The following is a 17,974-nucleotide window of genomic DNA, read 5'->3' on the forward strand; positions in this document are numbered from 1 at the left end:
ACCGAGGAAACAACACTGTCCAATAATGATACTATCATTTTCAAATAATGTGAAAAACATTTTTGTCTATTTGTGTTCCGTGGAAAATCGCATTCGACGAATCTGTTGCATCTGCTTCAAAGCCAGGTAAAATTAATTGCGTGAACGCGCATTCCCCATTAACACGATTTACCGCTACAAGAGGGTGAAGAAGATGATACTTAAAACAGCCTCTATTCCTGTTACATACAGTGATACTGGTTATATTCTGTCCAAGGGATGATCTACCGGTGCGAAATTACATAATATCAGCTAAAAAAATGATAAACGAACGAATAACAGTTCTTATGTCGACGGACAACACGGACCTCCCTGACTGAACATCTATAAGTTAACGTTAGGCTACCTTTTGTTTGACAGACATTCACCTGACTATCTGATGCCACCTGGACAATCCCTTAAAGTGTGTAAAACATTAACACAGTGAACCAAACAATGCGAAGGTATGAATGTCGGCCAGGGCTGGGCAACTGGGTCTTGGAGGCCACTGTCCTGCAGAGTTTTGCTCACGTTTTTCTGTTCTACATAAATCATGTGAACAGTTGTAGGCCTATTAAATAAATCAATGCAATTAGCATGTTGAATTTAAAAGTGAAGCAAATGTATACATTTATTAGCATGTTATGAAAACAGTTCAGTCTTTTGCTGTGTAATATGTACAAAAAAGCACAAGTAAATGAGAAAATTAAGACCAGTTACAAAATACTGCCTTTCACTCAGCAACATGATTACAGCGATGAATTATTAATGTGTCTTAGAACTCATGACAGGAAAAAGAAAGTGAAAGTCTCTGGAGAACTCTATTTTTGGTGGCCAATCTGGACAAGAAGCCGTTTTCACTGAGTCAAGGTAACTATGATTTTATAATGGTACTAGACTGTTTATTCCAACAGAAGTAGTGAACTCCAAATGATTGTGTCCATATAATAAATACACTTAACATCAACAACCAAGAAGACAATATGGCCAGAAATAATGAGCTGAACCAGAAGATGAGATGATGATGGTGTGAGATCTTCAGTCGTTGTCATAGATACAGTCTGTAAAGACATGTGAATGAATTGATCTCTTTAATTGATAGTGTCTAAATTCTTATCTAAAATGACATTACATTTGCAGTAGAATAACTGCATTTTAATATTTTCATGTAGGCTAATGTTCAGAGATGCATGTATTTGCTACGTACCATCTCCAATATCATCATAGACCTCTTCACTATGTAAACAAAATGTAAAATTTTAGTTTTTGCATGTTCACACATTGATAAAACTTTTGCAAAAAAAAAAACTTTGACAAAAATGTAACTTACTCTGGTTGGATGTTGCTCGCTGAGACATATCCAACTGAAAGTCAATTTCATCATTATTACCATTGCTTATCTTATAGATTAATCTCATCTGGAGTCACAATTAATGTCACTTACATTTGCCCTCCTTGTTCCTACAGATGAATTTGTCAGGGTCAGATTTGCTGATGACGTCCACAGTCTCCCCAGCCTGTACAGCCAGCTCTTTCCCACTGCCCTTCTTGCTGGTGGCAATTGTTGCTTGATGAAGTACCTGAATCTCACCATCGTACTGGTAAAGTAAATACCAAATTGTTTGCTTATTAATTCAATGAAGAAAGCACTCTTATGTGAACTTAGCTTTGTGTCATACAGTATGCCCAAAGTTATCTCATACGCACCTTAAACTTCTTTCTGAATTCCTTTTCTTCTTTCTCAAACTTCTTTTGTTTTTTGGGGTCCTCATGAACTTTGGTCGCCTTAGATTTCATTTGAGGAAGGCTGCAAAATATCATTATCATCAAGACAAATTTAAATATGCTAATATATATAATATATAGTATGTTTTAAGAGTTTAATTCTGTGTATGGCATCATATTATTTGACAACATTAATAGCAAAGCAGTTAAGGTAACATCTGTTTACCTGCAAGGTGATGGAGCGGGAGGGAATGAATCAACATCATCGTATATGTCTTGGCAAATGTCTGTGATGTAAAGACATTTGAAGACGAAACATAGAGTTGGTTTCACAGTTACTTTGAAAGCGTTATATAGGACTAAAATTATTTTTACCTTTATTTCCTTCAGGTGTAAACTGTGGAGGTGGAGGAATGCTGAAAAAAAAGTATATAACTATTTGATAATTTTATGGGCAGAAGCCAATTAACAGACTTAAATTGGAGTTTATATTGTTTTCTGTAGATAAAGCAAAATCAAGGGAGGTTGAAGTCTTGGGAGTAGAACATTAGTGAATCATCCATATCCAGAAATGTTATGGTTAGAAAAGATTAGAAAAGCATAAATAACAGGAGGCTCAGAAGACATGAACTTGAAGGTGCCATTTGCCGTTTTTGCACAGATTGGATTGATTGTGAAAGGAACAATTATTCAGTTTGCTTTGTAAGAGCAAATAGATGCAATTGCATTTGCAATTGTGATTGGTAAGGATTTAAAATGTAGAAAAGTAACATTGACTGATTCCAGCTTACTAATGTAAAAATTACTCATTATTGTGGACTTGGCTTTTTCTCCGGTCAACCGAACTTTTGAGCATGTCCAAGAAGTGGCGCGATTTAAAGAGTGGCCTGGAATCTCCACTGCTATGGTTTCAGAGGAATGCAGTGTGGGAATACAGGCACACACTTATAAACAAAGTATGGAAATCTTATATTATATTACATTACATTATAAATATATATATATGTATATTTTGCCCTTACCTGATTGGATTAGGATTGGAATCAGGTATATCATCATACACATCATCATCTGGCGGTGGAGGTAAAACAACTATAAACAGCAGAGGGCAGACTTCTTTAAGTATCACCCCTCAAACTTAAATTATTACAGTTAATACAAGTTTTAAACTTAGACCTTACAGTCAATTAGTCAGAGAAAAGATTGGTTATATTAAAACTTACCCCGCTGCCCATTCATTTTCCTGAAATATGAAAGAAATATAAATTCTCACATAAATGAGAACAGCAGTATTTGCTGTGCAAGTTTCTTGACTGTTTCTGGACTAGATACTAGAGAAGTGTTTAATGTGACGTCAAGTAAATGTCCAGGTGCAGATCAAATCTGCTTTTTCACATCTTCCTATTATTAATTATTAGGGAAAATCGGTGGAATTCTGCAGAATGAACTTTTGTTTTTAAGTGTTACAGATTCTTACCCTTGATCGTCCATAGATTCCACGTCATCGTACACCTCCTCATTTTCCAAGTTATGAGGAAAAGACAGGCTTTGATTCTTCAAGACGCTGAAGTCGATCTCAACCATTTCCGTTTTAACGTAGCCGACTGAAATATAGAGAAATAACTACATATGTCTTTTCTCAGTGATGTTTTGTCAAAGTACTCATGTGGGGTGATCAATGACCAGTTCATATTGTCAAACTTTTTATAGTGTGAACTCTTACATGATCCATCTTCACTCCGGCCCAGCCATTTACCCTCTGGGTTGTCAGTGATTCGAATAATATCAATTGACTCGCCCTTCTTTATAGAGAGGTCATGTTTCCCACCCTTGCAGTCAGCTTTAGCTTTTACCTGATGGATAACCTGCAGGGGTGGTGTTATCTGTGGAAAGAACAAATCAGAAAAAAAAATCCTCATGATCCAGTAAAGTAAATCTCAATAACTGGTTGGTATTAAATTCTAAATATATGCTTTAAAATAAAAATCCCATCTTACTTTAAACTTCTTAATAGCTTCTTTCTCCTTTTTCTCACGGTCTTTCTGATTTTTAGGTTCTTTGTCTTGCTTCTTTTGAGGCTGACATGCCTCTGCAGCAGACCTGTGATATAACAGACCATACACCATTTATTAGCCAAAAACACAAGTAAACACTACAGAACATGGCAAAGCAGCAAAACAGTTGGTATTACAGTTTCATTCTGTTCCAGGTGGCTAAGGTAACCGCTGTGTATCACAGACAGTGGCAGCAATAGAGCTTAAAACATCTTACCGACTGTCATCGAGATCCTCATATATCTCACCATCACTTCCACTTCCCTATAAAAGGTAAGACATGAGACACTGCACAAACAAACTTTTAGTGTACCGTACAGGTATTTGTATGCCTTCGCTAAGATTCTTACCTCCATTTTCTGGCCTGTAGTGATAAAATGTGAAAAGATATTGTAAAGATATTGTATTGTACCATTAATTATATAGTATTGTAAGTATTTATATTTATGTCATTTATATATTAAAACCTATATGTAGTTTTTAAGATATATATAAACACTTTTATTCAGCAAGGATGCATTAAATTTATCAAAAGTGACAGTAAAGCCATTTATAATGTTACAAAAAATGTATATTTCAAATGCTGTTTAAAACTTTCTGTTTATCAAATAATCCTGAAAAAAGTATCATGGGTTCCACAAAAATATTAAGTATCATAACCGGTTTTAGCATTGATAATAATAAGAAATGTATATAGGGATAAATGAGATGACCGTTTTCACTGTATTTTTGATCAAAAGCCTTTGTGAGCACAAGAGGCTACTTTCAAAAATGAAAGTAGCCTCTAATGAAAATATGTCTCTTTATATACATATATATATATATATATATATATATATATATATCTTACCCCTAGATGACTCTCTCAGGCTCTCCACATCGTCATAATTCTCATCTTGAATTCTGCAGACAAAAATAAGGGTGTGAATTATCATCATATCACACTAAAGAAATAGTCATTACCTGAATAATTCAGTCACAGTACTGAGAATAGCATGTCTGTGGTACTCACAAAGGTCCTGAGGGTCGTGGGGGCAGGCTGGGAGGTAAGGGTTGAGAGGGCAGTGGTGGAGGTACTTGACTACTGGGGTGAGAGGCGGGTGGAGGAGGGGGAACTACATTCTTTGGTCCAGGACCTGCAAGAAATAGGTAACCTTATGACCAGCTCTTATATTTTAAAATGAACAGTTTACCCAAAATGTCTATTCTGTCATGATTTACTCACCCTCATGTAATCACCCTCACAGAGAGCAAAGTTTTTAACCATAGTAAAATAATCTGATCTTTTCATATGGCGCTCAAGAGCTAAACCTAGTCATACACAGGATCTCACCATTATCACAAGTTAAAAATGAAAGTGATCTTGAAAACTTTGTTCCCATTTTAAATTAGCTTCCCTTTTTTTTTTTTTTTACTAACTTCAGCTCTCAAGTGAAAAGAGAAACTCAAACGAGGAAGTTAGCTCAGCGCATGCAGGAAATCTTGAATTTCCAATATGTTGTTATTGCTCTCTGATACAAGATGCACCTGTATGTTCATTTCATGATGGCACCTCTGATGCCAATTCACATGCTGTGCTGTAATAGTGTATTAAAGAGCAAAGACAAGCATGTTGCACTCTGTCAAAGTGCATGAATCAGCAGCATCTAACATTTTGATATAGTCATGTGATGTTCCTCATTTGGACATAAATGACTGACTAAGATATGCATCTACATAGTTTCTCATTTTTATCACTTTATGGTGTTCGTTCTATTGTGCATGCTTGTTAACCGTCTCAGGGGAAAGCAGAGCAGTCACAAGTAAAACCACGGAAACCACTTTGGCCCAAAGTCTACTCTACGGTGCTTATGAGCAGTGGCTGCTTTGCATACAAAGTTTTTGTGGCTTTTACTGGTGAAGTGCATATTGCCTATTGTTTTGTTACATCAGATTCTTCTGTACAAAAAGCATGTGCAGTTTGTTCCAGGTGGGCATTACTCACTGTCTGTTGTATTCTCTGAGCCCTTCTTGAACTTCTCAAGGTTGACATTGGGAGGTCTGTTGGGTTTGGCAGGGGCGCTGCCCAGGGCATAGCTATTGGTTAAAGGTTTCTTCTTGGGGGCTGAAGGGTCATTGTTCACTGTTTGTACAGGAGGCCCGGTTGGTTTTCTTGGAAAGTTGGGTTTATGAGGTGTTACGGGCTTTGAGACTGACTCATTAGCACTTGGTGCTTTAGCACCCTCTTTAACAACTTCCTCTGGTTTGTTGAAGCTATTTTTAATACGGAAACTTGACGGTTTCTGATGAGATACTGAGGAAGGTCTTGTAGGCTCCATAGTGCTACTTTCCTCCGGCTGCTGGCGCAACATAGCCATGGTGCTTTTCGGTTTGGGTGCTAATGGCATTTTTGGAAGGGTGGGATTAGAGCTAGAGCTATTGTCTTCAGCTTTTGGGATTTCTTTAACCCAGGGTGGTTTTGCCGTAGTAGCCAGTGGCTTTGGACTTATCGCCTTTGATTCGTTCGCCATAATGCTTGAAGGATGCTTCTGTAGTGGTCCCTTTGGGAATGGGGCCTTTGAAGTCTCAGAATCATGGCACGAGTCTGGTGGTTTAGGTTTGACGGGGATTTTAAAGTTGACTCTGTTGTTCTCTTGTGTGTTTTCAAACCTAGTCCCGAAAGCTTTTGGCTTCGGAAGATCATGCATGTCTGGAGCGCTTCTAGCTGTGTTGACTGTGCTCTTTACAAAGTTTTGTTTGGGGGCAATTGAGGTAGTAGTAGCTCCACCGGAGAGGCTAGTTTCGAGAATAGGCTTCTTAGCAGTCACCGCTGGGCCTGAAGACAATGTGGGCTGGACAGGTGGTTTTGGACGAACACCTGGAGCCCCCTCCGTAGATGCACCTCCTGTTTGGAAACGAGCCATGATAGCTTTCACATCTGACTTGTTGTCCTGCAAGCATAGATTGAAAGTCAAAAGTTAAGGAACAGAGACAAACCTAGGCAGAGTGTACACATATCCGTATTTGTGCTCTTGTCAGTTTGTTTAAGCTTTTTTCTGTGTGTGATTTAGTATGCATCAAAAAAAAAAATTGGCCGATACCGATACCGATATTCTTTATGTTTGAAAACCGATAACCGATATACTGGCCGATAAATCTAAATCCAAATTTTTATATAATTTTTGAGAGCCTGATTACAAAAACAAAAGTCTCATCATTAAAAGCCATGTCCCAAGCACACAATTATAATGTTCTCATTATTATTTTATGTAGCCTATATGACAGACTTGTGCTGCACATGTTGCTGTAACTGTATTTTCCTTTTTTGAAGGGATTCCAATAATATTTCAAGCAATTCAAAAGCATCATGGTGAACAGTATACACATCTGAAGTGTCTCAGCTGAAGGAAATAATCCATTATTTATCGGTTATAATATATCGACCAAATTTACTTATTGGGCCGATAATGATAACATAAAAAATGATCATATATCGCCCGATAACGATATGGTGGCCGATATATCGGTAATCCCTTCCTTCCCATAGGTCTCTAAAACTACGCGACTACTTTAAAGGAATACATTAAAGGAGAACTCCGGTCAATTCTTGATGTTTCATTACAAGTGCACAGGTCATGTGAGTGATTCCTTCGGAGTGAATGCGGGTTAATCTGACTGCAGTAGATGTGAAAGAAATATATAAAAAATTATGTTTATTCAGCCAGCGCACATACCTGTGTTTACATCCTGTTTTCGTTTGAAGTCCAAAGTAGTCGATTGTCGAGTTCACGCGCATAGGTTTAGTACCTATGATCACGCGCGTGAACTCGACAGTCGACTACTGTGGACTTCGACCGAAAACAGGATGTAAATACAGGTATGTGCGCTGGCTGAATAAACATCATTTTTATTCATATCTTTCACATCTACTGCAGTCAGATTCACCCGCGTTCACTCCGAAGGAATCACTCACATGACCTGTGCACTTGTAATGACACATCAAGGATGTTAAGAGGCTAAAAGCAGGTTTAAAACTTGCCCCATTGAAGTCAACAGGGTGCAAATTTTAAAAAGAGGATAACACGGTGTAGGCAACACCGATTTTTGTCGTTGTTCTCTGTACTGACAGCACTCCAAATGTACAAAAAAATTAGCTCAATGTTAAAATTGACCGGAGTTCTCCTTTAAGAGTTAATTTTGCATACAGACACACAGGCTTTAATATTTCTTAAAAACCTATCAAAGTAAGTGAAAGAAACATGTATCATAACTCTTTATCCTTTTATCTTGCTCATATTGTTCATTGACATGCATGCCTAGGTTTGCCAACCTTTTGTTGTATAATTTAAAGTAAATTAAGTAAATTCATGCAATTTGAATAATACTATTAAGAAATACTACAAACTAAACAAAAGCAGTATAAAATACTAAAACTCATACTTTTAATGTCTGTCCGACTTAAATGTGTATTCTATATACATTTTTTGAATTAGGGTTAGGGTTATGTCAAGTGTATTTTTTTCTTATCTTGTAGTCTAAAACAGCTGATTTTTGTTATATTGAACTGTCCATAAAAGATTTATCAAATTTATGTTCAATACCTTAAATGAACCACCTGAACAGTCTGTCTAATAAATTAAGTATAGAACACATAAACAGCAGAGATGTTTTACGTTTAAGTCACAATGCAAATTAAAATTGTCTATAAAAACATCTTTACCTCTGATCTGGGGTCTCCGCTACAATTTAGCACAGTTGATTTTTCCATCAGAGCTGTTAGTAACTACACTGAACCTGAGAGTTTCTGAGATCACACAGGAACTGAGAGCATTTATCTAGCAGGACTAACACCAAACTAGCAGGAAGTCACTACGATCACTACTACAGCACTTATATACAAAAGAATGAATAGAAAAGTTTTTTTTTCTAACAGCATATGTCTAATTTGTGATAGGTGCACAAAGGTCACAGTGAAATGCACTACTTTCACGTATAAAATTTAGTAAAATAAAACTAAAATAACCATGAAATAGCATTAGCTTTTAATGCTAGTTTATCAGTTGCCTGCCATTCAAATCTTGCGCAATTGGATGCAAATCTCTTTCTGGAAAAAAAACGTCATTTATTTGTCTGTGATGTATCCCCAATGTGAAATCGAGCTGATTTACCCGGAAATCAAAAAAAGCTGTGGACTACAGCTCTGTGTTTTCACAGAAAAGTTATGCTCTAGCCTTTTGTTTTAACGTGTCTAGCGATACAATGGCGTACATGAGAGACTCTGGGCGATGAGTGTGACGCACCCTTGGTAACAAGCATTTGAATCAGGACAGACCTCTCACAAGGAAGAGCTGATAAGCTTTGGACAAGTTTCTAATGTGACAGGCCTGACCCAGAGGTACACACTGAGCTGTTTGACTCACTGAGCGAAAAAGAGAAACTGTTAGACACAGGAACTGACATTGGCCAACCAATTACAATATCACTACGCTCTTGACAAACAACTGCAATGTAGACATTTTTAAAAAACCACATACAGTACTTTGAATGGAAATTTTAGGCCACGTCTTTGTATTTATGGAAAAATATCTTGATTAATTTACGGTAAAAATAAAAAGAGAAGATGTTTCTGTTATTACAGGATGCCTGTATATTTTTCAGCAGAAAAATAATCAAAGTTCATCATAAGTTGTCTGTCCATAAAACATGGTCCATTGCGGAGAAATTAGTGCTCCAATCATAATGATCCGAAAAAGTTAGCCAGTGGGACCCGAAACCTCAGCGGCACCCCTACACATGATTGTAAAGTAAATAATCCTATAACTAAATAACAGAAAATGTAACACAGAACGTATATGTATATTACTGATCACAAAAATTAAACCCAAAACTATTTAAAGAAAAATAATCATGTGTGATATGCCATGAAGAGACTTGGGAATGTCCTTTGACTGTTTTCACTGTAAATTGTACAGTAATTATCGAGTATAGTTTTAACTTGCTAAAACTTTACATTTGACCATACTTTACAGTAAAATTACATATAATATGATGTTCAAAAAACGTATTTATGGTTGAAAATGTAGCTTACACTTAACCAATTATCAGTTTTTTGCATTTTACATTTTTAACATTTTTGCTAATTTTATCTTAGCACACACAAATTTATTGATTTTTAAAGAGTAAAACAATAGATAAACTGTTCAAAATGTACAGGTGTGGTGACATTAGACTTTGCTTCGTTGGCATGAGAAAGTGGGACAGTGGGAAGTTCATGTTTTAGTGAACTCTGACCTGAAAATTCATATAGTAACAGGTTGACAACTTAGCTAATAATAATTCAACTTTGAAAGCTCCAGGGTTTGTAGTTTTGTGAGAAAGTGGATTTGTTTGTATATTTTAACATTGTACATTTTTAAATGTTATTTATCCTTTTTTTAATGTTTTTATTTTTTGTTTATAATGTTTTTTATTTTATAATTTTACTATTCTTTTTATCCTGTTGCCTGTTCATTGCAGGGTGGTGTAATTGTTTAGAATTTTTATTGTTATTGTTATGGTGTTTCTGATTAATATGCTGGTTGAGCTTGTTAGAAACACCAGCATATGGGGACCAGATAGGGCTAAAATGTTTAATTTCTGGTTCATTTCTGACCCTGTGTAATTTTGCATGCTTAAATTATAATGTGACTGCTAACTTTCTAGTTGTAAACATTAGTAGAACAAGTAGATAGTTGATGTGATGAACTGCACCTGTATTTACTCTTCACGGACACTTGCACCAAAAAACCTTGAGACGTTGTTTGTTTGCAGATGCCACATGGATTGATCGTTTCGTTTGTTATCGACTGCAATGAGATCACACAAAAAGAGCATTTCCTCGAGGCAATCTTGAATTGTGATATATTGCGAAGCAAAATTAAATGGATAGTTCACCCAAAAATGAATTCTGTCATCATTTACTCACCCTCAAGGTGTTCCAAACATATGAATTTCTTTGTTATGTGGAGCATAAAAGAAGATATTTTGATGAATGTTTGTAACCAGTTGTGGGACACCATTGAATTCCATAGTATTTTTTCCATACTATGGAAGTCAATGGTGCCCCCACAACTGTTTGGTTACCGACATTCTTCAAAATATCTTCTTTTGTGTTCAACAGAAGAAAGAAATTCATACATGTTTGGAACAACTTGAGGGTGAGTAGCCCAAATGATGACAGAATTCAGAATTCTAATTTTGGGATCATAATTTTGTTACAACGGCTACAGTAAGTCTGAAAAAAGAACCTAAAATGTATAAGCATGAAGATGTCTTCTAATGCTATTCTAGTATTCAGTTTTTTATGCTTTAAAAAATTAGTCCTAATAGCTTCAAAGATATACAAAGAATACGGAATACATTTTTATTTATTATGGATGTTACTATAACGACAGCTGTACCTTTAAAGGCTCCCGACATGCAAAGCAGCCTCACAAAAAGTCCATAGTTCTGTTCTTTGGATGGATGATTTGTGTAATGTGTGTTTTGAATATGAGACCTTGCGTGTATTAACACATGTTAACAAAGAACCAATGGATGTCTGCGTGTGTATTTCTCAAACGGTTATGGAGAAGGTTAATGGCCATGAGAAGGGAATTTGGGAGATCCCACAATGTGACTGTGATGCAATCTGAAACAGGTGTCCTACCGTAGTTTCACATTGATAATGTGGTATTATTAAGCTGAAGCAGAATGGGTTGCTGTGACCACAAAGGGCAGAACCAGATATAAATTTTAAACGTTTTGTTTAAAAGAGCGGTTAATTGACGGCATGGTACAGCTAGCTAGAAAACCAGATGGCAGAAGAATTCAAGAGAAACTCAAGTGTGTTTAGACGAAGAGGAACTAAGTTGTGTTGGTGAAGCAAAAACTGGCCAAACATTACACAATCTTTTTTTTACACAAAAACACATGATACAATCCCCTAACCATGATGAACTTTTTTTAAATGAGAAGTTGCTGTGAAATTTTGTAACAAAAGCAACATTTTATTTCATAGCAGTTTAGTTTATTGCGTCTTATCTTTTACTGATGTCCAACACACAAACCCTATGATAATGGAAATTACATGCAATTCTTACAAACCAACAGAAATATTTTACGTCAAAAGTAACATAACGAGTTAATAAGTAGACAGACAGTGTCAGATAAACGTAGTGTGCTAGAAAAAAACGCCTGCACCATCACAAGTTCACAATCTGATTTCATACAGTCAGTTTATCTGTACTAATTTCTAAAAACTGTCATAAAGCTACATTCCGGCCATTACAATATGACAATTAAGGGATGAAACCAGAAAGAACACTCACCATGGTGGTCGAGCCAAAAAAAAGATCCTCTCCCAGATCTTCTCATGGACTAGTAGCTCTCGACCAGACTAATGAGCGTGTTTCTGTTTGCTTCACTTTATTTGTGACTGTAAATGCCTGCCCACTCCTGGCTACTTCCCCTATCTACTAGCAGCCCGTTGCACTGTCATCACAGGAAGCCCTATCGCTCTCCTCATCAAATCTATTTGCCTATCCCATACTGAACAATTGCTCTTTCTATACTCGAATATGCTTCCCTGCTGTGCATGATGGAATACTATTAGAACACATATAAGAACACTGAAGCCTTTTGATTAGTGTTTATTTTTACTGTCTTACTTGTCTTAGAGAGTAATATTCATTTTTTTTAACATGTTTGTGTATTACGACACCATCACATGAACATTACATTTTGAAATATGTTAAAATAGAAAACAGTTATTTTAAATTGTAATATTTCACAATATTTATGTTTTTTACTGTATTGTTAATGCAGTAAACTAATGCAGGCTTGGTGAGCAACTTCTTGCAAAAAAAAAATCTTACCAACCTCAAACTTTTGAATAGTAACTCACAAAGACATTAAAGACACTCGGACATTTTCTTCAGCTTTGAAAAAATAGACTTTAATATCAAAAGCTTAAAAAAGAGCTATGCTAGTAGCATGTGGACTAGATGCCAGGAAATGAAATTTTACAGGACATAGCAACAACATGTGAGGTGAATGTATGAATTTCATACAAGATCTGTTTATTATAACTTTTGCATCACATGATATGGGGATGACAAATGTACAAATGCATGCCGTGTTCATTATATGCATGTCCAATGTTTGTTTGGATGACTTTTAGTCCTCAGATCTGTGGTACAAATAGCTGTCCTCTGTCTCGTCTCTGTAATCATGGTAAGTTCCAGTATTCTCATCTGGACAGTGAATTCCAAGCGTTTGCTGCAGTTTCTGTTCCTGTTGACGCAATTCCATCGAGTCCACAAGGTCGTAGATGCTTCCCAAAGACCACATTGGAGACGGGAACCAGGCCTTTACGTCTCCGTCCTTACCCACCACCAGCATGCTGAAGTAGTCCCTGTTTATCTTTAACTGATTTCTGAGACTCTCCACCACATCCCGAGAGAGCGTCTCTTTCTCAGGTTGACTTTTTCCTGTAGGGCATGATCAATATTCCATCCTCATTTCATAATATTTATTAAAGCTTTATGTATTACTTAAGGAAGAGTTTTATGATCTCACCATTCAATGGAAAAAACTCCACTGTTCCTGAAGCTGTCGATCCAGTACCCACGATCTTCAACAAGGCAAAATGACGGATACCTGTCCGTGCGGATTAAGTTTGAATGCTTGCCAAATATATAGTGAATCAATCATTTTTAAAGAAATATCCACACTAGAAAGAGCTCAGAAAACACGATGCATACCCATTGGACACTCCTGTCCATTGAGTGCCTGAAGTTGCTGATGGAATGAGTAGTCATCTACTGTAGGTGCTGAGATGATTAGAAGTCTTCGTTTGGACATAAACCTAAAAATTATGATAATCAGAATAATTAGAAAAATTTGTAATCAGTTCAATGCAGGGTGAAACTCATTGTGTTTACCTCAGAAGCGAGTTCTCCTGATTGTTCGTTTGGTCTTTAGAGCAGCGTGATGGAGCTTTTCGCTCTTCTACCTTCTCAGATTGACGTGAAGGAAAGCTGTCAATGTAATCCAGTAAATTGGAAGGAGCTGTCGGCTTGCTGAAAACCCTGTTAAGCTAAAAACCACAAGTATGCCTTTGATTCAGCAGTCATTCAAAGTCACTGTGAATTAGGAGAAAATCAAGCGTACTTACGTTCGGCCTCAGGTCATAGTCAGTCAACACCATTGAGAAGTTTTTGGAGTCCAGCCCATATTCCCTGCGGATCTCGCTGATTAGCTCTGGGTTTCTGAACTTTTCTGGCAAGGATGCTTGTGGTGGCTCAGAGTCTGTTTCAAAAAGAACATTGAGCATTTTACATTTCTAAATATAATGTAAAGAACTCGATCAGCTCGATTCACAAATAAATAAATGACTCTTATAAGCTGGATTTATCTGGTGAATCAAACAAGTACAGAGAGAGTTCGATTTACAAACAAATGACTCTTTTGAGCCGGTTCTTTTTATTGAATCAAACACATACAGTGCGACAAGTGCGGTTCAATTCATGAGCAAATGACTCTTTTAAACCGATTGTTTAAAGTGAATGAAAAACATACAGCGCCACCTGTGTAGCATGATTCCTGAAGCAAATGACTTGGTTCTTTTTAGTGAATCAAAAACATACGACAAGTAGTTTGATTATTCTTCTGTACAAATCTGTATAATCTTTATCTTTATAACCAATTTTACAAGTGGTTTACTAATGTCATTGTTTACAAATTTGAATTACCTTGGTAGTGTTGGATGTGTAGCGTTAGAGTATGATCTGAACCCATTATGGACAGCACTGAGACCTTTCTTTGGGAAAACTCACAGCTACGTAGCTCATTATCATCTCTCTGTTTGATATACTGACTTGAGACATCACTTGGGGATGAAATCACCTGTACCGCAAAAAAACAACCACCTCATAATCAGGTACACCACTCCATGGAGAGCTGCAAATATGGATGAAAATGAAACTTACAAGAAGTCTTCTTCTCCCTTTGAGGTTTTGCATGAATTCTTTAAGAGCTGCCTTTTCCTTATCATCTGCTTCTCGTTGTGACTTCCTCCTCCCTCCTTTTCCCTTTTTCTTGCCATCCTTTCCTTTGCCTTTCTTTTTAGAGGTTGAATGGTCAACAGTTTGTTCTCCATTGAAATCCTCATTGAGGGTGTCAAAATGAGATTTTGCGCTAGTCTGCGTTTGATCTGCTTCAGAATGTTTTTTCACTTCTGTTATTGGCTCTCTGTTTCTACCAGGAGTTTTCTTTTGGTTGTCGTGCTTCAGCCTCTCATTTCCTTTATTTCCAGATTCTGAACCTGCTTTAGTTGATGGTTTGCCATTGCCTGAGCTGCCCGTCGTTTTTCGGATGACGAATCGCGAGCGTCCTCTCAAAATATCTTGGACTTTGTTTCTCAACGTTGCCTTTTTGTCTAGACGTATCTTCTGTGTAAGGATGGACGTGGTGTTCATTTGCCTCTGTGGGCTGAAGGTCCTACGCTTGCTGGAACCTGTTTTTTTCATCACTAACCTCTTCTTTGTGATCTTGCATTTAATTGGTAAGCCCTTTCTGGCGACCTTCTCCAACTTTCGCACAGGCAGCTGATCAATGACCTCAAGGATGGCCTCAACACGAACGGGGTATGGAAATCTCTCACTAACCCTCATGTTCTTCTTCAGAATCAACATGGAGAATGTATGGTACTCCACCTCAAGGTAATGGAGAAGTTTGCTCACCATTTCAGAGTCCATGACCTCCACAGTGGCTTCTCCGTGCAAGGTTGTGCGTTTGATTTTGCCTTCCATCATGGCATTCTGAATAATAGTGACAACGAGCGTGTCTCTTTCTGCCAAGCGACAGTTTAGTCCCTCAGACTCCTGAATCTGTTTCTCCATCATACGCAGATAGTTGTCACCATGCGACGGCGCGGTGATCACCCACAGGCGGTGTTTCCCGGAAAAATCAGCCAAGAAGTCCGACTCTGACTGACTTTCGCGAGCCCCATCTGACCCAACGTCCTCCTTGGGAGTTGCAGAGTCACTTAGATTCTTCCCTTGGTGTTTTTTCTTGCCTGCTTTTGCAGAAAGCACCGGGCTGTTGATCCAGTGTGCCAGCAGGAGCAGGAGGATCCACAGACGAGACATATCGAGACTTCACACTCTCCACTAACCAACAGAGTGAGGAGGCAGAGAGAGAAAAACAGCTTCTGGTTCACATTAGAGTTCGACCTTGTTACAGGAAACTCCTGGAATTTCTAAACTTCAAAGCAACGTGGAGCTCTGAGGCATGCGGAGCAGCCTCTTGTGCTTCATAACTTTGTGTCTGCATGGAGGATGAGCTTTTGTAGGAGAAGAATGAAAGGGCAGGATGAAACCCAACCCCTTTACAACTTTAATGTGATTTAGTTGTCAATTTGCTTTAGCCGTTTCTTTTGGAGAATAATTATTATTGCAGATTATGTCTTGACAATTTTAATATGTGTTCTGAAAGTCAATATTGAAGTTTAAACAAGAAGAACATTGTCTCTGGACACTCGCAATCCATGCATCTGTAAAACAGACATCAAAACTATGATGATTAGTAACAGAACTCCACTAATCTCACTGTGTTTCTCACGAACACAAACTAGTCTGTTTGTATCAGACTAAAATGTCAAGTGATATTTTTAGACATGAAACTACATAATTGTTTTGTTCTCAAAATAACTTTCCATGACACACTTTGAAATTTGTTTCTTATGAATACACCGGGTGGTATTAAATGTGATCCACACTCAAATAAAACATGTTAAACATGTTCGACCTTAACTTTTTTCATATGAATTTATATTTTAATATGTACAGTACATCACAAGAGATCTATAAATAAGGTGGGGAAGTATTATTTCCATGTGTTTTAATTTTAATTTGTTATATAGTGAAAAGCTAAAACTTTTTTTCCTGGTGTGAGAAGAATTGTGAGAAGTGTCTGTAGCAATCTGGGAGAAGAGTTAATGGTTAACAGTCATTGTACATAGACATTCCACAAATGGATTTAGTTGAACAGAAACATATGAGAGACAAGAAAAAAAAAAAAAAAAGCACCACATGGAACAGAAGGAAAGGATATTCAAATTTTTTTAAATTATATTCATGATTTTGTTTTTAAATTTAAATGTTTAACAAATGTCAGTGTTGTTCAATTGTTTCAATATTCTACTATTAGCCAAGTGTTTAATTTTTTTTTATTGCTCCTTTAACTACCTTGAGTTCCACTCACTAATCCATTACTCTGTGCGGCCTGGTTTCACAGACAGGGTTTAGATTAAGCCAGGATTAGGCCTTAGTTAAAATAGGGCATTTAAGTAGCTTTTATATACGTGTCTTAGAAAAAAATGTTTTTTTTTTTTTATGTGCATCTTGAGACAAAACAATGACACTGACATATTTTAAGATATATCAGTGCAAGTTAATTGCTTTCTGTTAAAACAGCTCAAACAGTCTGGGACTAGTTTAAGCCTTGAAAGCAGGGGTGCACTTTTTTTCAAGGGGCCAAGAAACAAAGAAATGGTCATAGGCTAAAACAGTTCATCAGGACAAACATTCTTACATTTTGGGGGTTTTATATGGTCTGAATGTGCTTTGAACAGAATAATCGTAATTGCACTGTGCACATTGCAGCAAAAATCAAGAACCTAGTTATTTGGGGCACCTTTCTCAAGATTTCTCAGATTCTTTGAAATGTGAGTTGCATTCGGACAGTGTTGAAGTCTTGTCCTTGTCCGCCCCCTGCTGGACATGTGAATCTCTATATGCGTAAAGACTTTGGTTAAACAATGTTACGATTAAAAATACAACCCGTAATTAAAGAGTATTAATTTATTTCAATATATATATAGGCTACTTACGCTACACGGCTAACCTGCTCCGGAGCAAATTGAATGCAATAATCCTTACATATTTTAACTGAATAATTGAACAACCCTTAATCAATTTATTTTATTTTTTTATTTGATTGAATTTTACTATTAATAGAAATGCGTAAAACTTAAAAAAAATAAAAAAAATAATAATAATAACTTTGGTTACCATGATACAATTTTACAACTCCCATAAGGTTATCATTTTTTTTAATCTCCCATAATACAAAAGCAACACGATTTGATGTGACAAATCGAATTGAAAGACACGTTT

General features: G+C 36.8%; 2 protein-coding genes across 3 annotated transcripts; both read right to left on the reverse strand.

Moving 5' to 3' along the window:
• Window positions 1–618: 618 nt before the first annotated feature.
• On the reverse strand, window positions 619–12,248 carry fyb1b (FYN binding protein 1 b). Of its 2 annotated transcripts, XM_084386998.1 has the most exons (19): window positions 12,125–12,248; window positions 5,782–6,727; window positions 4,810–4,933; window positions 4,648–4,700; window positions 4,148–4,161; window positions 4,015–4,061; window positions 3,741–3,843; window positions 3,467–3,626; window positions 3,221–3,347; window positions 2,967–2,986; window positions 2,766–2,835; window positions 2,550–2,645; window positions 2,119–2,159; window positions 1,970–2,030; window positions 1,726–1,825; window positions 1,463–1,616; window positions 1,349–1,382; window positions 1,226–1,254; window positions 619–1,079 (listed from the first exon to the last, which is right to left on the reverse strand). In XM_084386998.1, exons 1-19 carry the CDS (start codon window positions 12,125–12,127, stop codon window positions 1,057–1,059), a joined length of 2,205 nt encoding a protein of 734 aa, XP_084243124.1. In that variant the 5' UTR covers window positions 12,128–12,248; the 3' UTR covers window positions 619–1,056. The 2 variants fall into 2 exon arrangements, with proteins under 2 accessions (XP_084243124.1, XP_084243125.1); XM_084386999.1 differs by lacking the exon at window positions 2,550–2,645.
• Window positions 12,249–12,730: 482 nt separating this feature from the next.
• ccdc80l2 (coiled-coil domain containing 80 like 2) lies at window positions 12,731–16,128 on the reverse strand. The gene is made up of 7 exons (XM_084388371.1): window positions 14,786–16,128; window positions 14,549–14,702; window positions 13,972–14,105; window positions 13,739–13,893; window positions 13,559–13,662; window positions 13,374–13,454; window positions 12,731–13,285 (listed from the first exon to the last, which is right to left on the reverse strand). The coding sequence occupies exons 1-7, from the start codon at window positions 15,944–15,946 to the stop codon at window positions 12,972–12,974; spliced, it is 2,103 nt and encodes a 700-aa protein (XP_084244497.1). The 5' UTR covers window positions 15,947–16,128; the 3' UTR covers window positions 12,731–12,971.
• Window positions 16,129–17,974: the final 1,846 nt, after the last annotated feature.

This window comes from Rutilus rutilus (genome assembly GCF_951802725.1).
Source record: "Rutilus rutilus genome assembly, chromosome: 18".
NCBI lineage: Eukaryota > Metazoa > Chordata > Actinopteri > Cypriniformes > Leuciscidae > Rutilus > Rutilus rutilus.

Excerpts from the sequence above, each read along its gene's own strand:
- fyb1b (XM_084386998.1), bottom strand. Across the intron at positions 3,627-3,740 it reads AAGCTATTAAGAAGTTTAAA|ATAACACCACCCCTGCAGGT; the intron begins GTAAGATGGGAT and ends TTCTTTCCACAG. Across the intron at positions 2,646-2,765 it reads TCCAATCCTAATCCAATCAG|CAGTGGAGATTCCAGGCCAC; the intron begins GTAAGGGCAAAA and ends CTGAAACCATAG.
- ccdc80l2 (XM_084388371.1), bottom strand. The coding sequence starts at position 15,946 with ATGTCTCGTCTGTGGATCCTCCTGCTCCTGCTGGCACACTGGATCAAC. Across the intron at positions 13,663-13,738 it reads CAGGAGAACTCGCTTCTGAG|GTTTATGTCCAAACGAAGAC; the intron begins GTAAACACAATG and ends CATAATTTTTAG. Across the intron at positions 13,455-13,558 it reads TGGACAGGAGTGTCCAATGG|GTATCCGTCATTTTGCCTTG; the intron begins GTATGCATCGTG and ends CCGCACGGACAG.